We start from the raw sequence: 25,421 nt of genomic DNA, 5'->3' as shown, positions 1-25,421 counted from the left end.
AGCTTCGTGTTTTTCAGCAAGACACGTAACGACATCAATAACACGTGCCATTAATATCATCTCATTTGAAACCAACGAGGCTGCTCATACATTTTATTTAAATGAAACAAAAAAATCCCAATTCAATTGTACACAACAGAAAGAGCCTAACGAGAAAAATGCAATCGGCGAAACAGAAGCTAAGCGATATGGCTAGTACCGCCAAGGAGAGGATGGTGGTATGTGAAGCAAAAGCGGCTGAGAAGGTTCTAATCAAATTTTTATTTTTATTTTATGTTTAGCGTTTGATATGAAGTTAACTATACGACTTGTTTGGTTAACTTGAATGTTAATCATGACAGGCGGAGCAGGCGATGGCACGTACAAAAGAGGAAAAAGAGATAGCACACCAACGTCGAAAGGCCAAGGAAGCAGAGGCTAACATGGATATGCACATGGCTAAAGCTGCTCATGCCGAGGAAAAGCTTATGGCTAAGCAATCTCACTACCACCTTCCTCAAGGTCACGTGACTCATGGCGCCCCTGTGCCGGCTCCTACGCCAGTTATAGGACATGGTTACAGGCATAATCCTCCCGGGGTCACATCTGTACCACCTGCGGCGTACCCTCCTCCTCCGACGGGGCCTCATCATCATCATCCTTATGGAAACGTTTAGTGACTGCTTTATAAGTTAAAAAAAAAAACTGGAATACTTTGAATAGTTAGTAAGACGTTGAGATGACTTACTTTATAGCCGTTTTAGTTACTGAAGCTATCTCATACTAGGAGTGAGCACGGAACCTGAAGTCTGTAACTTCAGATTTGGGTTCGTGTAGATAATTATTTACCCGATTTGGACCCGCTTAGTCGCAAGTAACAAAAATAATTAAATTAAAAAACAACTAATATAATTAAAATAATATCACATAATACAATAGTCTTTGAAGAAGTGATTTACCAACCAGCAGCATCGTTGACAAAAAAAAAACAACCAGCAAACCTCCATTTTTGATAATTGATGATTTTGATAAAATATGACAACTAATCAAAATTTTAAACTTATATCTCGTGTACAATGTGGAGGGTTTATAGTGGATCCGGGCTCATGATAGGCCGAGCTTTCTACGGGCCAGGCAGCAGGCTCGGTAATAGTAACCCTAATTATTAATTAACAATTTAACATCTAAAAGTAAAAACGCTAACCTAGGGATTTAGGGCACACCGGTTCTTTCCTAAATTTTACTTTAACCGGGTTGGCAAGTCTAAACCGTCGCTTAACCGGTTTTCTTATCTTAGCCTATAATAATAAATAACGCTCCTCCACTCAAACAAACTCTATTAGGGTAAAGCCGTACGCCGTTTACATTGTTACTCACGAAACAGAGCTCTGGATCCATCTCAATCAGCTCGAGCAAGAATCGATCCATTGAGACTGCGAAGAAAGCAACTTCATAATCTGAAAAGGTAGATCCTAAACTATTCTTGATAAATCTTGATAGTCTGGCTTTTCAATTGAACTATGATGATTTGATCTTATATCTGCAGGTGGGATGGAAGCGGATCTCAGGGTATTTGGATCCGGTTAAGTATATAACAAAATGTTTTTGCAGATATTATTTATTCTCTCTCTTTCTTGATTTATCTTTTCTTGAGAAGTTGCTGAAGATTGTTTTATGAGAGTATTATAAGTCACTGCATTTGGTAATCAAGTGTTGCTTTCCCAAACGAAGTGACTTATAATGATCTCATGAATCGATTTTTGCAAAGTCTTAAGAGAGTAAAGGACTATGATGTCCTGAGTGAAAATGGATTTATCTTCTTTTTTTTTGTCTTATAATGTGCCAGGTCTCTTAGTGTGTTACTGTCCACTCTTTCTTTTTGTTTGGGTGATAACAAGATAAATCCCAAGCATCATCCACCTTATTAGCTTTGACATGAATGAAGGCTTGTTAAATGGATGATTCTTGGGATTTATCTTTTTGTAGTCTCCTCTTCTAAAAGAGTGTTGTTTAATTTTACAACATACACGGAAATGATTTCAGGCTTGTGGAGGAACATGATGCTTCTTTTGTAAGCCAGAAACTTGATGTTTTGCTAAAGAAATGTTAACCGTTTGCATGTGTTATAACTGAGTGTTTACTCCCACTTTGTATAAATGGAACAAGGTTGCTTTCCCCCATCAGATTAGATTAAAGACCAAGTGATCAAGATTTTATCTTTTTGTTTCTTAGTTTGAACTTTTCTATGTTCTCGTAGTGTATTGATCAATGTGAAATAAAATAGATAACAATGTTGTGCCAAACAAAACTAAGTTGATAGGTACGGTTTTGTGTAATTAATGGACAGCCACTTCCTGTTAGCTCTTTTTCAAAAATTTAACAAAAAAATTGGTAATATTTATGCATGTATGAATCTCGAGGTCGATAGATTTTGAGGTGAAACAAGGGATATGTCCATACCTTCTGGAACCAGCAGACATGCATGCAATCACATACCTTGCCTTTCTTAAGTTTCTTTTCAAGTATTCATGTCTCACTCCCACCGTGCATGCAGGGACGGATCTAGAAATTTAATTAGACTGTGGCACGAAAATATTTTTCCATCGGTACCTAATCTAAACTATTAAAATAGGAGTACAAATTTGAAATAACCATAACTTTTCCTACAGAATTACAAGTGAATGCCACTCCTTTTTACTCTTAACAATAAATAATTTTAAGAAATAAAATTATAAAATACATAATAGATATTGTTTCCTTAATAAATTTATACTCTTAAAACAGAATCCTATTTTAAAAATTTAAGATTTTGCCTTTAGATTTTCATCATATTTACAAAATAATAGAGATATCATATATTTATGGTAACAAATAAATTTTCTTTCGGTAAATAATATAAATGCTAATTAACTATTATCATTCGACCATAATTTTTTGTTTTGAATAATCAGATATTTCTATACATATGAAGTATACTTAATTTTGTGGGTAATAAATATATTAAACTAATATAATTTGTTTATGAGATACAAATGAATTGATGTGTTTTTTTTTGTAGTGTATTTTCCTAATTCTGGAAATACAAAATCATAAACATTCCTTTTTACAATTTTTATAGTTGAGTTTTATGTGGTTGAAACAAATATATGAATCTAAGTAACTAAGTAAATAAATCTCTTGGTATTCCTCTTACCCGATTCCTATCTTTTAGAGGAACCAAGAGAGATTGGCGTTATTTTTTGTTGTGTGTTTCAATCAAAGTCTGAATCTGTTCTTCAAGCTTAAGTTTGTCAGACTTTGTTGAAACAAATAAAAAATCCGGTCTTAGAATCACTAATTTCTCTTTCGCGGGCTTAATTACAATTTCTGATTGTCGGATTTTGATCATCTTTTTCGAAGGTTAAGATCAGAATCCTTTTTCAGGGGAAATCAGTCTTAACAAGATGGTTTGCCGGTCAATCGGCTTATAAGTTAAGCTTAATTTCTTCCGGAAAGGGTGATGATGAAGATAGATATAACTCACTCGATACAGAGAAGATTCAGTAGAAATTGGCGTTCTTGTTGAACGGTCCAATAAAGAATCTGTTTTTGTTTCGATTTGAGCAGTCCTAGAGGTGAATGAAACCGGCGATTAAGAGGTTCAATTACCGGCGTCGGCGAAAGGCGAAAGGGATCTGTAGGGTGTGCAAATAAAAAAGGATTGGAGATGTAGCAGAGAAGATGAAGATCTCGTCGGCGATGAAGTGAAGCTTGGCCGGCGGTGGAATTGAAGCGTTCTCCGGTCTGCATGTTTAGTTCTTGACACGTCGATAGGGATTGAACTTAGTTCTTACACGTGTATTGCTATAGCTACGTATTATCTTTATTATTTGTACCCCTGCTTTTCATATGCTTTAATAAAAAGCAAAAGTTGACAAAAAAGTAACTAAGTAAATAAATAATCACTAAAAGTTAAAATCTGCAAAGGAAAAAAATCTGCAAAGAATAATATTAAAATATGTAATGAGAAATATCTTTCATTTTTTCAACTTATATAGTAGTGTTTTTATATAATTGGAACAAATATATGCATCTAAATAATTTAATAAAATACTATCATTAAAAATAAAATTTGCAAAAAATAATATTAAAATATGTAATGAGAAAAAATCTTTAGTATATATATATAATATTTTAGAATAAATTAAAATTAACACAATATTTTTTTTCTAAAAAAATAACTTCTTTAAAAATAATTTCATAAATATAAATATAAATTTCTTATAGCATATCTAATATCTATAATTATAACATAAGCAATCAATAAATTTTAAATGTATATAGTTATCATATATAAAAACACATAATCTTATAATTAAAATATTTGTAGAATTTTTTAAAAAAATTAATCCCGCGCTTTAAAAAGCGCGGGTCAAAAATCTAGTAAAAATTATATTAGTATTCTAAAACATGATAAACAATGAGAAGAAGTGACTAACCTAAAGAAACAAATATATAGCAAAATTGAATTAGTAAAAAGAAAAATATATAGCAAATTATTACATAACGATATATTTACTTAGCAAAGATGTCGAAACATGTTTTATGGAATTGTCTTCTACACCAAACAACAAATTATTGTGAGAAGAAAGTATAAACATAATTTTTTTTCTATTTTTTTTTAAAGGAACCACAGTACGGAACACATTTTGAGTCTGATAATTATTGTAGGTTATAATTAGGTTATTGTATCTCAAGTGGGCTATGTTTTTAATCTTACTGTTAATTGGGCTACAATATTTACTCATACTTTTAACTGGGATAGTATTTTAGTTTTAGTCGGGTGGGGCACTTCTATTTTTTCCTTTTTTCATATACAGATTTTTTTTTGATACTAAACGAGAAAACAATTAAAAAGCATGGGGCCCGTGCCACACCTTCTATACAGGTGGGTCTCCCCTGCGTGCATGTGTATCAAGCGTTTATAAAACGGAGAAGAAGCTGAACACAAGTGTCATCTTCATAGGTCTGGGAGACTGGGAACATTGTTGTGTCTTCTTGCTTCATTTAAGTACAGTTTTATGTCCCTTTCAGTCTCTTTTGTCTTCTCCTTTTCATTATACACTACTTCCACGTTTGGCTTTTATCACTGTTGTAGCTGTTGTGAAGTATAACGCCTTGGAAGGTTCCAATGATTAAAAAAAGAGGTATTATTCTCAGTGCAAGAAACTTCGTTTTCAATTACGATAACCACACCGCCGTTTCCAGAAAAGCTTATGCTATCTCTTGGTAACTCAGACACTGCTTGGTTGGCTTAAGATATCCATTAAGATTAGAGTCTCTTTTTGTATGTTTTATGAAACTCTAAAGAGACCTATTCAAAAAATTTATCACATTTCCTAACAATAGTAATAACTCATCTTAGGTTTGGCTTCACCTCTTAGGATAGTTGGTACAGTGCCGGTTATCGTTGATTAAGTGACAACCCGGTTTACTTGTACATACCGGTTATGTATATAAGCGAGTAATTAAGTTTGTATAGTTAACATTAATGTGAATAACAAACTTTTTCCAGCTCGTTTCTTCTCTCTCGAATCTCTCTGTTTCGATCTTCATCGAGCTTGAATCGAGTGTTACGATCTTCATCGAGCTTGAATCGAGTGTTAATATGGTACCAGAGAAATCTCATTGATCTTCCCATTCAATTGATTTGCATCATGAGTGTTCCATTGCTGGAAATTTCGTGATTCGTGTTCTTGATGATTCTCGCCATTGATGAGTTGTTTCGAGGAGTTCTGAGCTGTTTTCTCTTTCTTTTTATTTACATTTCTCTTTGATTGACCTCTTACAAACGATTTCTCGTATTTTCGTCGTTTCATATTGCTTGATTGTTTGTTTTTCGGATTCTTGATTCTTCACGATGGTGAATCCGAATTCGAATCAATTTCTGCGAGTGCAACGGCGACAATGAATCCAAATGTATATTGTCACGATCAGTATGAGAATCCATACTATCTGCATAATACATATCATCCTGGCCTCGTTCTGGTTTCTGATCGATTGAATACCGCATCGGAGTTTCACTCTTGGAGGAGATATGTTCGTATGGCGTTGAATGTTCGCAACAAGTTAGGCTTCATTGATGGTACGATTCCTCGTCCTCCTCTTACTCATAGAGATTATAGCGTGTGGTCTCGTTGCAATGACATTGTCGCGACTTGGTTGATGAATTCTGTTTCTAAGAAAATTGGACAGAGTCTCTTGTTCATCTCCATGGCTGAAGGGATTTGGAACAACTTGATCTCACGTTTTAAGCAGGATGATGCTTCCAGGGTTTATGATTTTGAGCAGAGATTGAGTAAGATAGAACAAGGTTCAATGGACGTTTACTTACTATACTGAGTTAGTGACATTGTGGGAGGAGCATAAGAACTATGTGGAGCTTCCTGTGTGTACGTGTGGTCGTTGTGAGTGTGATGCTGCTCCTCTTTGGGAGAAGTTGCAACAGAGGAGTAGAGTCACGAAGTTTCTGATGGGTTGAATGAATCATATGAGCAGTCTCGGCGTCATATTCTTATGCTGAAGCCGATACCGACTATTGAGGAAGCATTCAACATTGTAACCCAAGATGAGAGACAACGTGCTATTAAGCCTTCTACAAAGGTGGATAATGTCGCTTTCCAAGCGATGGCACCAACCACTGATTCTTCCTTGGCTACATTGGAGAATAATGCCTATATTGCAGCGTATAACACACTTCGTCAGCAGACTCAAAGTCCTGTTTGTACTCATTGTGGCAAGAGTGGTCACACTATCCAGAAATGTTTCAAGTTGATTGGCTTTCCTCCAGGGTATAAGACGAATGGTTCTGGTTATGGATCAAAGAATCAGTATGCTCCAAAGAATCAACAGCAACAGCAACAAGCTCGTCCTGTGTCACAACAACTACAGCTTACGAGTCCTTCTGTCTTTCAACAGGCTAATGCTATTGCTAATGTTCATACTGATCTTGTTTTTCAAAACTCTCTTACGGTCAACCTGGAGTTCCTCACATCACCAGTGGGGGTGCTAATATGACTCTTCAAGAGTTCACGCCACATCAGATTTAACATTTAATCTCTCAGTTCAATTCTCAAGTTCGAGTTCAAGAGCCTCACATTACTTCATCTAGAGCCACGATCACAGAACATGGTGCTATAGCTCCTGCCTCCTCTTCCGATACATTTCCTTTTCCTTCTACCACTCTCAAGTATGAACACACTGCCCTTACTTTCCGTGATCACTGTCCTTCCACGATTCATTCATTTCTTCCACGTGATGCTTGGATTATAGATAGTGGAGCATCAAGTCATGTTTGTTCAGATTTGTCAATGTTCATAGAGTTCACACCTATTCATGATGTTAGGGTCACTTTACCTAATGGCTCTAAAGTTCCCATTACTCATACTTGAGTTATTCATATCACAGATACATTAGTATTACATAATGTTTTGCATGTTCCTGATTTTCATTTTAATCTCAATAGTGTGAGTAGTCTTTTACGGACATTGTTTTGTTTTGCTCATTTCTTTGCTGATGTTTGTCTGTTACAGGAACTTTCACAGGGATTGATGATTGGGAGGGGTAATCTTTTTCACAATCTCTATATTCTTGAGACATCTCCACCTTCCCTCTCAACATCATCTCCTGCTACGTTCTTTTGTGGATCTTTATTGGTTGATGAGCATGTGTGGCATCTTCGTCTAGGACATCCTTCGTCTGGTGTTTTTCAAAAATTGTTACAAAATTTACCAAGTTTGAAGTCGGTTTCATCTTCTACAGAGTCTCATTGTTCAGTGTGTCCATTAGCTAAACATAAAAGGTTAGCTTATGTTTCTCATAACAACTTGTCGTCTAAACCATTTGATTTAGTTCATATAGACATTTGGGGTCTTTTTAGTACAGAGTCTGTTGAAGGTTTTCGATATTTCTTTACATTAGTGGATGATTGTACAAGAATGACTTGGATTTATATGTTGAGAAATAAAAATGATGTTTCAGTTTCATTCCATGCTTTCTTAAATCTTGTTTCAACTCAATTTAAGACTCAAGTGAAAGCAATACGCTCTGATAATGCTCATGAATTAGCCTTTTCGGATCTTATAAAGGAAAAAGGTATAATACATTACTACTCTTGTGCATACACTCCTCAGCAGAATTCAGTAGTTAAACGTAAACACCAACATTTGCTTAATGTGGCTCGTGCTTTGCTTTTCCAGTCTCAGGTTCCTTTAGCATATTGGAGTGATTGTGTCTTGACTGCAGTGTTTTTAATCAACAAATTGCCTTCTCCTTTGTTTGGTTTCAAGTCACCATATGAACTAATGCTAGGTAAGAAGCCTGACTATTCACCGTTGAAAACTTTTGGCTCTTTGTGTTATGTGTCTACGAATTTGAAAGATCGAAACAAGTTTTCTCCACGGGCTAAGCCTTGTGTTTACTTGGGTTATCCTCTTGGTTATAAAGGTTTTAAAGTCCTAGATTTAGAATCTCACTCTGTTTCAATTTCTAGGAATGGTTTTTTTCATGAATCGGATTTTCCTTTTACGCAAAAAGATTTAGTCTCTACTGATGCTGATATGTTTCTAAATAGTGTTTTGCCTTTACGTATTCCTTTTCACTTTGTTGAGACATTTTCTTTGTCTGATAATTTACATTTTGATTGTTCTCATCCTCTGATTTCTTATGTTCCTGCTAATGATTCACATCTATCTGAGTTTGTTCCCGTAGTTGCTAGTGATTATGCATCATCTTCTCATACTGCTAATATGGATAATGCATTAGATACTGGTGTTGGCTCTGTAGACATTGCTAGGCCTAAACGATCGACTAAGCCCCCTAGTTATCTATCTGAGTATCATTGTGCTTTGCTCCCTTTTACTTCCTTTTCTTCCACATCTATTTTTACTGAGCAGAAAACACCTTATCCAATATCTTCTGTCTTGAACTATGATAACCTCAATCCTAATTTCCAAGCTTCTATACTCGCCTATACCCTTGAAACTGAACCAAAAAATTTCAAGCAGGCTATGGCATCTGAGATGTGGCACGGTTCTGTCAATGCGGAATTTGAGGCTCTCGAGCAAAACAGAACTTGGGATGTTGAGAGCTTGCCTCCGGGAAAGAATGTGGTGGGTTGCAAATGAGTTCATACTCTTAAGTACAATGCTGATGGTACTATCGAGAGGCCAAAGTCACGTTTGGTTGCTCAGGGTTTTACACAGCGGGAGGGTCTTGATTATATGGATACATTTTCCCCTGTTGCGAAATTCACAAGTGTGAAGCTTTTGATTGGCTTGGCTGCAGCTAAAGGATGGTCTTTGAATCAGATAGATGTGTCTAATGCTTTCTTACCTGGCGAGTTGGATGAAGAGATCTATATGCGTTTACCACAGAGTTATACTCCTCCGCCAGGCATTGATCTTCCTCCTAATCCAGTATGCAGGCTACGGAAGTCTTTATATGGTCTTAAGCAGGCTTCACGTCAGAGGTATAAGAGGTTTTCGTCTGTCTTGCTTGGTGCCAATTTCGTACAATCATCGGCAGATAATACACTCTTTGTGAAGAAGACCAAGAATACTTTTATTGCAGTACTAGTATATGTTGATGACATCTTGATTGCGAGTGATAACAATGATGTCTTGCTGGAGTTACAAAATTTACTGAGATCAGAGTTCAAGATTAAAGATCTTGGTCAGGCTCATTTCTTTCTTGGGCTTGAGATAACTCGATCTTCTAAAGGCATTGCTATATGTCAACGGAAGTACGCGTTGAATCTCCTTGAAGACTCTGGATTGTTGGGATGTAAACCTAGCACCACTCCTATGGATCCTTCAGTTCATTTGTCTAAAGATTTAGGGAAGCCACTGCCTAATATTGGGAGCTCACTGGGCGTCTTCTCTATCTGACTATAACAAGATTTGATATCACCTTTGCGGTTCACCAGTTGAGTCAGTTTCTATCAGCCTCCACTGATGTTCATCTACAAGCGGCTCATAAGGTGTTACGCTACTTAAAAGGGAATCCAGCTCTTGGTTTGTTCTATCCTGCAGACACAGAACTTTGACTCAACGCCTTTGCAGATGCAGATTGGGCAACGTGTAGAGATACGAGGCGTTATGTTGCAGGATTCTGTGTTTTCTTAGGAACTTCTCTGGTATCTTGGAAGTCTAAGAAACAGTCCGTCATGAGTAGAAGCAGTACGGAAGCAGAATATAGAAGCATGGCCCTTGCTACCTTTGAGTTGATTTGGTTGCAACAGTTGCTTCATGATCTTCATATCTCGGTCACTTCAGTTTGAAGCTCTTCTGCGACAAAAAATCAGCGATCCATATTGCCATGAATCCGGTCTTCCACGAGCGTACCAAACACATTGACATTGACTGTCACACGATACGAGATCAGCTGAAGGCAGGTCGTTTACAAACACTACATGTCTCTACAGGTAATCAACTTGCAGATATCTTAACCAAGGCTCTGCATCCTGGTCCTTATCATTCTCTCTTACTGCGATTCTCAATGTCAAGTCTTTATCTTCAACCAGACACATAAGCTAAAGACTTGAGGGGGGCCTCTTAGGATAGTTGGTACAGTCCCGGTTATTGTTGATTAAGTGACAACCCGGTTTACTTGTACATACCGGTTATGTATATAAGTGTGTAATTAAGTTTGTATAATTAACATTAATGTGAATAACAAAATTTTTCCTGCTCCTTTCTTCTCTCTCGAATCTCTCTGTATCGATCTTCATCGAGCTTGAATCGAGTGTTAATATCACCTTCACATATAACACCAGTCTATGTTTTATGTTTTGAGGATCCCCAGACAAATGATTATATCCATTAACTCGTCTAGGCATTGTTGGCTTCACATATCAGTTAAAAGATCAATATCCCTGTTTTTATGTTGTAAGAACCCTAAAGAGAAATTATCAAAGAAATTTTTCATGCATACGTTACAAGGCTCAACGGTTTCACTTCCAAATGGAATTCCTGCCTTCACAGTTGAGATCTTCAACACCATGTGTCTCGGACTGTAAGATCACGGAGATCAACGTCACTTGTGGCTGGTTTAGATCGGTCAGACTGGTTAACGCTAGAGTTTTTAGGCGACTTTCCTACGACAATTGTCTGGTTAAAGACGGTCATCCTCTTGCTCCTAGACAGACACTCTCCTTTCTGTATGCTAACAGCTTCTCTTACCCTCTCTCTGTTTCTTCAGTCTCTTGTTTCTGATTTTAGACAAGTAACAAATGGTGTTTCATCAAATCAAGTCTTGGTTAACCAAAGTTCCAAAAAAAAAAGACTTGGTTAACCTCTTGTAAGCCAAAAGTTTTTTTGCTAAAATTTGGTTATAAGCCAAAAGTTAGTAACAAATTTGTGAAGAGGATATGGATCAGATTATAGTGTCACCTTATTCACACTCTCTAATGTTAATGATGATGATTACAGGGGAGATAATATAATATTTGTTTGATTTAGTGATAAGCCAAACAAAAACTTCATAGTACAAGAGATTTCTGATGATCTTCATATCATAATTAATCATTATTCGAACATAAAATCTTATAGAATCTCTCTAAACGTCTCTTATTCTAAATTGCTCATGTCAATGTGTGGTGGAGCCTTTCTATATTTAGGTTTATAACAGTTTTGACGACTGATTCCAGATGCATTTTTGTCCTTTCGTATCAGTTCGAAGCCTCTTTCCTATGGATAAAACCCATGCTTAGAATTGTGCTAGGCCCAACTGTGCGGTTGGGTTAGGAAGGATATACATTCTTTTTTCCTTTACATTACATCATAAAATACTTAACTAACTCGGATTCGAAGACATCGTACTATACACTTTGGGTTGCTAAGTAACCTAGGTTTGAAAAAACTCCACTACACTTTGTATTCAAGCCACATGAATATGAGGTAATGTTTTAGGCCATACATTACGTTAATTAAAAAAACACAACCAAAATTTTTGTCCATCTGCATACTGCCCTGCTATTTTCGACATGGACCCAATGAAATTGAATTTAGTCTACAAAGAAATATCTCTTCTCATCTCTCTATCAATAATTTTTTTTTTTTGTAAAATTTTATGAAATTTCATGCATCTTTCATCCTCTTAATATAAATAGTCAACCACTATTTTATTATTAATATTACCTTTCATCCAATTAAACCATGAATTCTAAAATCATAAATATTTTTTCAATACAATTTTCTAACAAATAATAAAGTTAGTAATTAGTTATATATATATATATATAAATACTTTTAAGACTAAATTATCTTCTTAAGAAATAAACTCAGTAATAACTAGTATCATTATTTACATATATATCAAATCATACCAATATTTTATTTGAATATATATAAATATTAGTTTGAAATGAATATAAAATGTTATATATCTTTTTAATAATTTAGATATATTATAGATATGAACACTTCGAAAAGAATATGAAATGACATTTGTCACTTCTATCCTAAACCAGAAACCAAGGTTTTAAAAACCGGACCGGACCGGCCGGTCGAACCGGTTCGACCGCGACTCGTTTAGTAAGCCGAGTCCGGTTCGATTCAAAACCCGGATTTCATAAAACTCGGGCAACTCGGCTCAAAACCGGTGGAACCGGTGACCCGGGTTGACGTTAGAACCCGGTTTGTTATTTTTGACACATTTTAAATTGTAATTAGGGTTTTATATCAGGCTAATCCTGGATAATAACTTAAGTTAATAATAGTAATACTTAACAGCCGTCATTTTTTAATAATTCTCGAGAAAAAAAAGAAACCTAAACGTCTTCTCGTCGTCTCTCACTGTCGTACACCATTCTCCATCTGAATTTTTCTTTGCCACAAGATTTGGAACTGCACTTGTAAGAAAAAGTAAGTAACGTGATTCTCTTTTGTTGTTCGAAATTTGATATAACATATAAATATATTATTTTTTTGTTATTTTTACTAGTTAATGGAGGGGAATCATTCAGAACCAGATTTAGGCGTACCTTCTTCTCAACGTTCAGTTCGTCGTAAAGATGACATAGCTTGGAGATATATAACAGAACGGACTGAGCAGAATGGGAAGAAAACTTTGATTTGTGACTTCTGTCAGAAAGAGAGCGGAGGTGGAGGCATTAACAGAATGAAACAACATTTAGCTGGGATAAGAGGAAACATAGATTCATGTACCAAAGTTTCTGCAGAAGTTCAGTTTCAGATGAAGCAATCATTGAAAGAAAATGAAGACAAAAATAAGGAAAAGAGAGGCATACCACTTGATGATATAAACATTGTTGCTGATATGAATGCTGATGGACAAGGCATTCATTCTCAGCCATCTGTTACTCAAACCAAAAAGAGAAACAGAGGTGGAGATTTACATGGGTTTTTTAAAACAGGCCTGAGTGATCCTACTCAACCAAGTATAAAGGCATCTATACAAAGCAAGGAGAAGGTGCATGATGCTGATATGGCTGTTGCTTTATGGTTTTATGATGCTTGCATTCCCATGAACGCTGTGAACTCTCCATTCTTTCCAGTTATGTTAAGCAAAGCTGCTAGTTTAGGACATGGATATACTGGTCCTTCGTATCATGCTTTGAGGGTTGGGTTATTAAGAGATGCAAAAAAACATGTATCTTTGATCGTTGAATCATTTAGAAGCACGTGGGCTAGCACCGGCTGTACCTTGATGGGAGATGGATGGAAAGACACTAGAAAAAGACCACTGATCAATTTTTTAGTGTACTGTCCAAAAGGAGTTACGTTCATCAAGTCGGTTGATGCATCTGATGTATACACAAATGCAGAGAATTTGTGTAATTTATTTGCTGAGATGGTGGAAATGGTTGGCTCTGAAAATGTGGTTCATTTAGTGACTGATAATGCGCCTAACTACAAGGCTTCAGGTAGACTACTTGCGGAGAGATATCCAAATATTTCTTGGTCTCCATGTGCAGCTCATTGCATGAATTTAATATTGGAGGATGTGGGAAACATGCCTAATGTTAAAGAGTTAGTTTCTGCTGTATCAAAGGTAACTATCTTTGTCTACAATCATAAGTCAACTTTAAATTTTTTGAGGAAGAGGCAAGGTTGGAGGGAAATCATTCGTCCAGGAGAAACCCGATTTGCTACCACTTTTATAGCCCTTCAGAGTGCATATGCACATAAAGATGACTTACAAGCTTTGGTAGTAGATCAAGAGTTCAGACAGTTTCTGAAAACAGAGAAAGCAAGATGTGTCAAGGCTGTTGTTTTGGATGAAAACATGTGGGCGCATTGTTTGTTGATCGTAAGGATTATGGCTCCAATGATACGCTTGTTGCGTGTTTGTGATACTGATGAGAAGCCATCATTACCATATGTCTATGAAGGAATGTATCGAGCACGTTTAGGCATCAAGAAGATATTTGGAAAAAAGAAGGAATTGTATAAGCCTTATACAAGGATCATAAAGAACAGGTGGGATAGAATGTTGCGCCATGATCTTCATGCTGCAGCATACTTCTTCAATCCAGCTTTCATGTATGATCAAAAGAACTTTTCAAAAAAGCCTGAGATATTGAAAGGGATGTTAAATTTGATGGAAAAACAAAAAGGGTCTGACAGAACAAAGATCTTTGAGGGGATGACAATGTATAGAGAACGTGAGAAAAGCTTCTCACATTCATCAGCTTTAAGTTGTTCGAAAACCACTCGTCCTGGTATGTCATTGCATATACTTTTCTCTTTGTTATTTATTTAGTACTTTGGAATATTACTTCTCAAGCAGAATTTTCAATTGCAGATGAGTGGTGGAAGTTCTTTGGATATGATGTTCCTGTTTTGCAGAAGCTAGCAATTCGAATTCTTAGCCAAACTGCATCTTCATCGGGCTGTGAACGTAATTGGTCTGTGTTTGAAAGAATTCACACAAAAAGGAGGAATAGATTGGAACATCAAAGACTCAATGATCTTGTCTACGTTCATTACAATTTGCGCCTGCAAGATAGGTGAGTTTAAGTTCAAATACACAGCTATGAAATTATAGAATATAACTATTAAATGTTCATATGCTCAGGTTCTCAAAAAGAAAGAGGTCATATGATCCAATTGATTATGAGTCCATTGATAAAACTGAGTTCTGGGTAGTAGAAGAAAGTGGAGAAGCTGAACTAGATTATGATGAACTTGAGAATGCACTTACTGAAGAAAACCCAAAAGATGGAGAAGATGCAACTTCTGAAACCTTGAACTTGAACGGTAGATACATCTTCTTTTATACGACATGTTTTTTTTGGCTATGATGTCTATTATTTAACTCATGCATTTTTCATATTTTTTTCTTGTTTTAGAAGGTACCGAAGATGAAGTGCCATTCTCTCAAGATGATACAACTGAATAAATTTGAGATATTCTATCATTCTCCAACAGATTTTTTTTGTCATGTTTTCATTTAGTTCATTACATTAAATATTCAGTTACTATTTATCTATTTTATGATGCTATTTTAGATAATATTCATCAGACATTTTTACATTTTTATATATGATTAATTATATAATATATATTTATATATTAAATATATAAATATATTTAATAAATAAAAACCCGGTTCGACCGGTTGAACCGGTTCGACCAATCAACCAGTGAATACGCCGAGTCGGTGTCCGGTCCGGTTTTTAAAACATTGGATATAAGTAATTTTACAAAAAAATGTTCCACAGTATAAGTAGTTTTAAATTTTAAATACAACATTTATATTATTTAATATTATATGATCAATTAAATTATGTATTTTTTTATAATCGGTTGAAATTATATATTAAATGATGCTTTTAACAAGTAACCACATTCTTAATATGAGTGCTTTTAACTAAACTACATACATTTTGAAACATAGGGAGTGTAAGAATCTTCATTTGTTTCCAAAATGAGTTTTTGTCAGCAATTAAGGATCTAACAAACTATTTTCTATTTCCAATTTGTAGGCTTTTTCATGTTCTTACATTTATTAAAACTTGATTATAATGAAAGTTTTCTATAATTAACAATTTTAATTAATTATAACTCAATATATTAAATTATTTTTTAAAATCTATAATTTACCATTATTAACTAATAAAATTGCTTTAAAACATTAATAATTTAATATTTCAAAAAAATATTTCTGAAAATGGAGAGTCTATAAAATTGAGCAAGAACCAGCATATTTTATCGTATCTCTGCTTATATATAGAGAAAGACTAAAATCAGAACGATATTATTTGTTAACAAGGGATATAGAAATCAGACACTAATTAGTAGACTTAGTTTTTCCAACAAAGCAAAAACTTCTTATTCTTCACGAACTTTTAGTTGAATTTACTCTTCTCTTCTTCCGATCTTCTTAACGAATAAGCTCCTCATGCATTTTCAGTTCACTGGCTTCTTTATATGCAATTTCAATTTTGTTGCAGAAGATATGATCAAGAACAAATACCTCCAGAGTGTGTCTAGCATATTCAGTTAACAGCTTCTCATCATCACTCTCTTCGTCATAATCAACCTTAAAGAATAATATAAGACCATCAATAAAAATAATTTTTAATCGATATGGAGCCATATAAACAATGTGAAGCTAACCTCCATACGGTTTGGAGGAACCCTTTCATCTGGAAATGGCTCAAGAACAGCTTTCTCCAGGAGTAACATCGCATCATCAGCTAAAACAAACATATCATTGTCCACACTAACAATGGGAACTGCCAATTCTTTGGCAGCAAATGCTATCTCTTTCTTAGGCTCGTCTTCAAGAGTCTTCAATGTTTTTTCCGAAGCATCCGAATCATCCTTGAGGAGCCTCACAATTTGTTTTGAGATTGTGAGTATTATTTTTTCCTTGTTGGTATCCAAAACAAGAGAATTTAACCCCTTAAACAAGAAATCCATCACCAAAGGGGATGTAACGTTTTTGTTGATGAAAAAGTGCTTCACAACTAGTTTCTGAATCACATCCATTTTCTCTCGAGACATCGCTCGCCTTGGTTTTTGGTCCATCCCTAACCAGAATGCGCATAAGCTGCGTACCAAGGTATTAACAGGATACATTCTTTGGTATATATGATGCAATTAATTTACTTAAAACATTTTGAGAAAATTTATCAAGAATTAATTAACAAACATGAAAAATGTACCTTGTCCATCTTGTCTTGTCCTCCATCAACTTGTTTCGTTTTTCTTTCATAAACCTCAAAAAAATCTGCTTTACAACTTTAAAATAAACCCTAAGAAGTTCCTTTCTGTACTGACTATCAAGGCAGGGAAAAGGTCCATTCACACTCTTTCTGCAAGGATCAACTTTAAAGATAAGTTGGTTGTGTGTTAATGGTGCCATGAAAAAATGGAATCACTCTAGATACACTCAAAATCTTCGCAGATGTACCTAATGACCTGTACTTGAGCCTTAATTATAAGAGAGCCAGAGTCGTCTATGAAACCATCCAATAATCTAGGTAACTCTATAAAATTTTTCCATCCCCAATCATGCTCTCTCTTATAAAACTTGTGTAACGTATCTGCAAGAAACCTGTTCAGTTTAGTCTAGGTATAATGGGATAAAGTAAAAGCGTCGAACAATAACCTGAATGCTTCGATTTATTTGGATGGTTATTCATCAACGATACCGTAAACATAGCAAAATGATTCCAACCTGTCTCCAAAAGCTGTTAACCTCAATGATAAATTAGTTTAAATAGGTTTCCCGATCGAGACAATAATACTCACCTGGAAGAAGTTTCTGATGGCTTGCAGCACAGAGAAACACAGAGAGATGGTTGCATATTTCACACCCTTGTGGATAGAATAAAATATACCTATGATAGGTATAGAACAAATAAGAAAATAGGATATAGATAAAGAACATTTGAAGTGTATTAATATATCCACCCGAGAACAAAATGTCATTTACCACTGAAGGCCACCAATTTCAAAAACATTGCTACGGATCTCTTTCTTACATATTTCTGAAAATTTTCCAATCTTCCATGTATATGTCCCATATAATTTAGAAGGGTTTGCTGCGTGGGATAGGTATAAAAATTATTAAAAAATAACAAATTTTGAATAAAAACGGTCCATGAAAAAAATAGAGTAGGACATAGCAAGAAAACGGAGGAGTATTTTGAGATTAAAACAATTAAAGAACGAAGTGCATGAAAAGAAAAATACTCAAACGCATACCAGAATCTTCTTTAGTAATCTCAGACATTTCCCTGGAGTGTTTTGTATCCTTCAAACTTAAAAAGGATAGGGACTAAGAAGTTAAAACACGAAAAAGTGTTTGTCTATCAACTAAACGAAAGATAAGAGAGACGAGGGAAGCAAAACCTGGAAGAAAGAGAGAGAGGAGCTTAATTGTTTCGGGACGATTAAGAACGAATAATGGGGGAGTAATACTCTTAAATCAGTTATGGAAGATATACTAAATTATTATAATACGATTAAAGATCTTCCAAAAAAAAAAGTCAAAAAAAGATCATCCAAAATCTTTTTAATGGGAAACATGAAACACTTTAAGATAATAGTCAATTCCTCTTTATTTCTTAGATTTGATATCATTTATAAAGAATATTTTTTTCCTTAATGTTCATAGACCATATACATCGCAGAGTCCTTAGAAGGATTTTCAGGCGTGGACTCCACATAAAGGAAGAAAATCCGTAAGAAAAACTATGAGATAAGGATCGATTTTTTTTGGGTTTTTGTGATTTTCGCAGGCCCCACTGATACGTGGCGGCCCACGATTGATTCATTCTTTTTTTTTTAAAGATAAAAAAGTTAAAAAATTAAAAATCTGAAACCCAAGTGGGGTTCCAGCTATGCACATGCCCTTACTCATTCATTTAATTTAAGGAATATTTAATGCACCAAAACTGTTTGCTTAAATGCATGAATTAAATATTTTTTGCAAATGGGATTTGATGTTACGGAGTTCCGTAAATCTATCAAACTTTTTCTTATTGCATGCCTAGAATATGGAATTAAATGGAAGTTACTCATAAGAACTCTAGTAAATAGGTTTTAGTAGTTCGGAAGTAGGCTAGTCTAATTAAGAGATTTAGATTTTAGAACGTTCTTAGTACATGCCCTATCGAACAATCAATTCATTCAGTTTGTGTTTCCTGAGATTTCCTGATACTTGATTTTTTTTATTAATTATCTTTACATTCTGTCTTAACTTTATTCTAATCTCGAGAGTTGTTGAGTAACCTTGGTCCTTTTGGATTTGATCCCTACGTACTTTCATGCAGTGATGTGCACTTGCGGTCTGAATTTAATGATAAAAATATGATCACTTCACTCCTCTTCATCCTTATATTTCTCCTCTTCCTCCATTTCTTCTATTTTCTAAATATATTTAAATTCAGTAATATGTACTATATTTTTAATCTGATCCATTTCATTTTATATTGTTTAAATTTCTTCTTCCATACACATTATTATTTTCTCCATATATACATCCTGCCAACCGCCACTATATCTACGGTCGCCGCTTACTCCGGTTTGCCACTTTGACCGTTTCCGCTTCCTTGATTTTATCACCGCCGTATTACTTACTCATCCGAAATCAATATAGATAGGGATAAAACCAAAGGAAAAAGGAACAAATGTTATAAAATCTAATTTTTATTACATATGATATTTTCTTAAATATTATTAAGATTTTAGTCATTTAGCAAATTAACCTTTTTATTTGTCTCCAATAAGTCTTGAAGTGAAAAAAATATTTTGATTATTTCCCATCACACAAGGTATTGAACAAAGAATTTATATATTGTTTTGGAAATATTTAATAATAATAAGAGAGTGATTGGTCGTTTTAGAGTAAACGGAGAAAAAATAAGTATAAAAATTGTGAAAACATAAAAAAAGGTGAAAATGAAAAAAAAAAAAGAAAAGAGAAAAGGTAGAGTAAATCTTATAACTCTAATATAACCTAGAGTAAATATTACTCTATTTTCATTCTTTTAACAGTAATGAGAATAAATATCAGAACGGATATATAATTTAACTGGCAAATTTTTTATTGAATTTAGAGTAACTTAAATTTTAGAGTAAATTGTTACTCTAAAATAGCTATCCATCCACTCAGAGCCTAAATGGGATAACGGCTGAAATGCTCCATTCTCCAACTCAACTTTTGATGACAATAAGAAATTTCAAATAAACGCTTAGTTTATTAGATATAAATAACTAAAGATAAGAACATAAAAATAAGTTTTGGTTGGACGGACCCAATCCAACCAAGAACCACGACCCGTTCATTATTTAATAATAATAATGATAATAATAATTATTATTATTAAAATAAAGATATCAATTTTAGATAATTATAAGTAATAAAGCATTATAAATCATAATGGATTCAACCCGAAATCATTCAATTTGAGTTACATCAGTGTACGACCGGTAAAAATAGACAAAAGTATAACTACTATAATTGATATCATTAATTGATTCATACTAAATAATTATAGGAAAAAGTCACAAAATATATGTTATAAACAAATTTTATAAATAAAATCATTTTTAGTTACATAAAATAGTTTATAGCTTTAAGGTCATTATTATAATGGTTACACAACAATACATTATGCTTTTTTTTATGTTCACTTTGTTAATTAATATTAATGAATTATGATGAAAAATATATATAAAATATTATTTAGTAAATATCAATGCATGGAAAAATAAGAAATCTACTTTAATCGCCTAAATCATCAGTAAAACAAAATATTTTTTTAATGTAAGGTAAAACTATATAAGCTAAAACACCAAAAAATACAACTATTTGCAGCTAAATAATACTTAAAACATATGAATAACTATATGAAAATTAAGGGTCTTTTACTCTGCCACATGTCAATTCTTCAGTGAACGTATAGTGTAAACTTATAGTGTGAACTTACAATATGAACACATCGTATGATAATAAGTAATACTAGACAATTTATAAAAAAAAATGGAATTTATGAATTTGACACTTCTGATTTTTCAGGTTCTTACAATTAGTAGAACTAGGTAATAGTAAGTAATATTTCAAATAATAGGTAATACTTCATTCAGTGTATGAAAAACAATATTGAATTTATGGTTTTGACATTTCTGATTTTCTAGGTTTTTATAAAATTTGTAATACTAAACAATGTTAAGTAACACTACACAATACTTCAACAATTTAAACAAAAAAAATTATTTATTTTTTGGGTTTCGACATGTATTGTTTTTATTTTATTTTTTACAATTAGTAATACTAAATAATGTTACGTAATACTAGAAAATATTAGGCAATACTTTATTAATTTAAATATAAATAATATTGTGAATGGTGATGTCATGTGAACCATGGATATCAATTTAAATTAACTTCGCATGAACAATGACGACGACCCTTTTGGCGACAATAACCAGATCTATCATCTCATTTGCCCTTATCTGATAAAAACAAATCCGCTATATCCTTCACTAATCTCAATACCCTTCAACATTTAATGAAAATATGAAAACCCGATTTTACCCTTATTCATTCACAAAATTAATTATTACTTTTTTAAACAAATTGAAATTTTCAAATTTTAAAATTTTCAAAGTTTTCCTCTTTCCAGAATTTCAAATTATCAAAAATTTTATTTTTTTTTAAAACAAAATTCAAATTTTAATTATCGATGAACAACTAGTCCAATTAGTTATATTGCTTCAACTAATTATACTGAGTTCTATTAGTAATACTCATGTAGTTATACCGAGTTCTATTAGTAACACTCATGTAGTTGTACTGAGTTCTACGTAGTTGTGCTTATGTAGTTTTACTGAGTTCTACGTAATTGTATTGGTTATACAGCATAAAACTGAATTTGTTATACCGAATTCGACTGAGTTATAATGGTTATACTGCGTAGTACTAAGTAATATTAGATTAGTTGTACCGAGTTCGACTAAGTTAGGAGTACCGAGTTATACTAAATCCAGATCTGAAGACTAAATAAATAAAAACACAAAAAAATATTTTGAAAGGGAGAATAAGAACAAGAAGAACCCTAAAACCATAGAAAATCCAGGATTCGCCTAAACAACCTTGAATTCTTAAATCTAGAACAATAAGAATCGTAAATCAAAAACTCAGAACAAGAAAAATCATAAATTAAAACCCAAATGTTCTTCAACTCATTTTTCTGTAATTTCGTCATCTTCTTCACCGTTTTCTCCGGCTGAACCGCCGTGGATCTAAGCTATGTCGGTGTTACATCAGGCGGAGTCATCGTGAATACGTTTTATATCCTGGATTTCAGATCTACGAAGAAAGAAGATGAAAAACGAAAAGTAAGAAGAGATGAAGCAAAAGAGAGAGGAAGATGATAAGAGAAGAAGACGGAAGTGAGGAAAAACAAGAAACTGAACACATTTTATAATTAGGTTTAGGGGTAAATTGGTAAATGACTTGATTTCCGAAAAAAATAATAAATAATTATTATTAGAAGAGGGATATTTGAGTTTTTCTTTTTTGATCGAGGGACAATAGGGATGATTTCTCCAATAACCATAGCGATGGCGAGATCTCTCTCAAAAAGGATTAAATCTGGTGGTTGAGCCAACAACACACGAAGAGCTCGGGTCTATGAACTATATCGAACGTGCAATGTTGAAGAGAGGGATTTGGGTGATAGCACTTTGATGGGTGTCACTGAAGGGGCAAAGGTTTGCGATGGTATAAAAGGGGGTGATAGCAGGATAAAGGTTGTTATTGAAGAGATGAGGGCTTGTGATGGATCAGGAGGGGATTCGGTGAAAGAGATTTTGAATCGCTCCTCACCGTGGAAAAAGACGTCTCCGAGTGATGTTCAGCCGGAGGTTGATATTGTAAATGGGGTTGGTTCGATTCAGATCCCAGATGAGATATTTGATGAGTCATAGTTATTGTGCATAGCTACCTGGTTGGCTATTTCATGGTTGGCTATTTCATCGGTGATGCTCCCCATGTCGGTTCGATTCATGCGTCTGTGAACTGCATCCAGTCTTCACCAAATGATGACACGAAGATTGATGTTCAATTTAGCGAGAAGAAAACGGTTCTATTTCGCATAGAGAACAGTCAAATGCGAGCTCGAGTAAATCAGTGTAAGTACTGGCACATCGCGGATGTTCCATTAGTGGTAAATGTTTGGACGCCGGAATCTGATTTCTACCCTCTGGACTTATCTGCAAGCTGTGGGTTGATATTCGAGGAGTACCAAACGATCTCTATTCGCATAAGAGCTTGAAAGGTCTGTCTAGAGCGCTGGGTCATTTTGTGAAACTGCACCCAAACACATAACAATGTATCAGATTGGATGTTGCTCGGGTTCTAGTTGAAGTGGATCTTAATAAGCTATTGGTGGAAAATATTTCCTTTAAGAATAAGCAAGGGAAATCGAAGCTAGGGGCATAAGGGAGTGGAGTGTAAGGGGAAAGGAATGCATATTATGAAGAAGAGGATAGAGGAGGAGATGGGTCTGAAGTTTGCTTTGGTGCATGTGGAGGTTATGAAGGAAGCTAAGCCAGTGGCCAATAAAAACTTTTGACTTGATTCCTGAACTCAATGCTATAACCCCAGTTCAAGCAGCTCCTAAGGAGCCGACGAGGGAGGGTTCCCGAGGATACAGCTCCCTGAGCCTACTACAGAGGTGTTTCCAGCTATAAAGGTAGGGCATTGGTCTACAGTGTACACTAAAGTTTCTCAGTCTATAGTCAGTGTTCATGAGTCTAATCAGGCTGAGGGATCGAAGACCATTGGATCTCCACCACGTTTCAGTCCATTGATTGGGATCGAGGAGGATAATGAGGATATATTATGTGTTCAAAATTAACCTTCAAGCTACTCTCTCAAATAAGAGGTTCGATATGGTACTTGAGGATCGTATCCACGTAGACTATATCTTTTACACAATAGTCTATTGGTTTCAAACTAAGCTAGATCAATAATAGAAAACAGTAAATAAAGCAATAAATAAATAGAACGGTCGTAAACGATCGTAAACGATAAGGATGAAACGCTAGATCTAGAGATTTATCAATCAAGAGATTCAAAACACAAATCAAGCATGGTAAGGGTTTTATATGTTTAATTTTAGAAATTGAATTCAATTGTAAGATATCCAGCTCTCGCTGTGAGTCTACATGATTAAATCTATATTCATACTCTCACATGTAAATACAGAACGAATTACGATTGATACACTTAAAAAGTGTCGATTGATACCTCTTTTAAACAAGTGTTAAGCTCAGATCGATATTATTCAAATAAATTCCTAGAGCAAATCTCTATTTCGCCTTGGTAATCCATCAAAGTTCGGGTTCCGTTAATTGATTGCACTCTCGTGCTTCTCAATTGTCCTATGATTCTAGGTTCAAGCAATTAGACACAATCTCTTGTTATTCCAACTACTCTAGATCCTAATATTTCAATCCACCTTGGTGTAGAAATCTATAACAACCCTAGCAGATTATCAGTTTGACATTAAGCTCATGAAATCCCTAAATCTAACAGGAATTATACTCAGACATGAAAGCCGAAACATAAATAAAAAATTGAAATATAAATCATATATAAAACCAAAGGAGTTACAATCAATCTATAAATGAGAATTGATCTTCTCTCCAAACCTTAGAGAAAACCTAAAGTAAGACAATAGAATAAAGCTTAGCCGTCAACAATGGCTTAGAAAACTATAAAAAATAGGTATCAAGTCGTCCAGGGGCATTCGAGTAATTTGTGGTGACTTATGGGCCCGTGTCGGCCATGAAAAGAACCGGCCCGTCTTCTGGCATCATTGTCATTCGACACCAAGTTATTAGTGTCGACCGACACTTCTTAATATCTTTAACAGCTTCCTCTCGCGAGTTATACAATTCACTCTTTAGTAAAGTGGGCATAACTTCAGATCTAACCGTCAAATGAAATTTAAACACGGAAAACCAACTCAAAACTCTATATTGTGTCCAAATATGAGCTCAATCGCTCCATGTAAAGTCTTCCATCCATAGCTAAGCATTTAATGCATATATGCAGTCCTGCACCTCCGATAGCTCCAAAATCACCAAAGTTCTCATGTTTGGTTTTTTCGTTTCTTCAGGTTTATGATCTGTTCGGATATTTAGAAAATTTGGTTTGGTTATTTTGATTTTCCATTTGTATAACAAAGTTGAGAAATGGTTAATATCCCAAGTAATTTAGGATCCCACTTGGTTCGGACTCAGATCTGATTTTCAGTTAATTCGGATTAAAAAATTAAAAAAACTGAATTTTTCAGATTAAATATTAATTTTCAGGTTTTCGGATAAAAATATTCTAATAATTTAACTTTTTGGGTATTTCGATATATAAATATTTTAACTTATTTGATTATTTTAGAATTAAATATAGTTAAT

At 34.3% G+C, this 25,421-nt stretch overlaps 3 protein-coding genes and 1 non-coding gene across 7 annotated transcripts; 3 read left to right on the top strand and 1 right to left on the bottom strand.

The window, feature by feature from the left end:
* The first annotated feature begins 86 nt into the window (after positions 1-86).
* Positions 87-16,276, top strand: LOC103840148. 3 transcript variants are annotated; one of them, XM_033280292.1, is made up of 6 exons: positions 110-245; positions 342-1,444; positions 1,526-12,881; positions 12,961-14,701; positions 14,785-14,989; positions 15,058-16,276. In XM_033280292.1, exons 4-6 carry the CDS (start codon positions 12,964-12,966, stop codon positions 15,281-15,283), a joined length of 2,169 nt encoding a protein of 722 aa, XP_033136183.1. In that variant the 5' UTR covers positions 110-245; positions 342-1,444; positions 1,526-12,881; positions 12,961-12,963; the 3' UTR covers positions 15,284-16,276. The 3 variants fall into 3 exon arrangements, 2 of the variants coding, with proteins under 2 accessions (XP_033136183.1, XP_033136182.1); XM_033280291.1 differs by having other exon boundaries at positions 1,526-14,701; XR_004451508.1 differs by lacking the exons at positions 12,961-14,701; positions 14,785-14,989; positions 15,058-16,276 and having other exon boundaries at positions 87-245; positions 1,526-2,159.
* MIR400 (microRNA MIR400) lies at positions 1,621-1,761 on the top strand. Its single transcript, NR_128652.1, has one exon. It is a non-coding gene; the product is annotated as a microRNA MIR400 (primary transcript).
* On the top strand, positions 5,926-6,360 carry LOC117127783. Its single transcript, XM_033278445.1, has one exon. The coding sequence runs from the start codon at positions 5,926-5,928 to the stop codon at positions 6,358-6,360; it is 435 nt and encodes a 144-aa protein (XP_033134336.1).
* LOC103840147 (TNF receptor-associated factor homolog 1a) lies at positions 16,144-25,421 on the bottom strand. 2 transcript variants are annotated; one of them, XM_009116621.3, is made up of 9 exons: positions 18,345-25,421; positions 18,198-18,253; positions 17,926-18,034; positions 17,742-17,830; positions 17,599-17,667; positions 17,401-17,533; positions 17,153-17,302; positions 16,602-17,037; positions 16,144-16,524 (listed from the first exon to the last, which is right to left on the bottom strand). In XM_009116621.3, exons 2-9 carry the CDS (start codon positions 18,223-18,225, stop codon positions 16,366-16,368), a joined length of 1,173 nt encoding a protein of 390 aa, XP_009114869.1. In that variant the 5' UTR covers positions 18,226-18,253; positions 18,345-25,421; the 3' UTR covers positions 16,144-16,365. The 2 variants fall into 2 exon arrangements, with proteins under 2 accessions (XP_009114869.1, XP_033136199.1); XM_033280308.1 differs by having other exon boundaries at positions 18,198-18,246.

Source organism: Brassica rapa, chromosome A09 (assembly GCF_000309985.2).
Source record: "Brassica rapa cultivar Chiifu-401-42 chromosome A09, CAAS_Brap_v3.01, whole genome shotgun sequence".
Lineage (NCBI taxonomy): Eukaryota > Viridiplantae > Streptophyta > Magnoliopsida > Brassicales > Brassicaceae > Brassica > Brassica rapa.
Note: the sequence above shows the minus strand (reverse complement) of the source record. Positions and strands in the feature narration are given on the sequence as shown.

Bases quoted from the DNA above. Each gene is read 5' to 3' on its own strand.
- LOC117127783 (XM_033278445.1), top strand. From the start codon at position 5,926: ATGAATCCAAATGTATATTGTCACGATCAGTATGAGAATCCATACTAT.
- LOC103840148 (XM_033280292.1), top strand. From the start codon at position 12,964: ATGGAGGGGAATCATTCAGAACCAGATTTAGGCGTACCTTCTTCTCAA. The intron at 14,702-14,784 runs GTATGTCATTGC...TTTCAATTGCAG, and splicing joins TTCGAAAACCACTCGTCCTG to ATGAGTGGTGGAAGTTCTTT. The intron at 14,990-15,057 runs GTGAGTTTAAGT...TCATATGCTCAG, and splicing joins AATTTGCGCCTGCAAGATAG to GTTCTCAAAAAGAAAGAGGT.
- LOC103840147 (XM_009116621.3), bottom strand. From the start codon at position 18,225: ATGTCTGAGATTACTAAAGAAGATTCTG. The intron at 17,038-17,152 runs GTACATTTTTCA...CTTGGTACGCAG, and splicing joins GACAAGACAAGATGGACAAG to CTTATGCGCATTCTGGTTAG. The intron at 16,525-16,601 runs GTTAGCTTCACA...TTATTCTTTAAG, and splicing joins TTCCTCCAAACCGTATGGAG to GTTGATTATGACGAAGAGAG.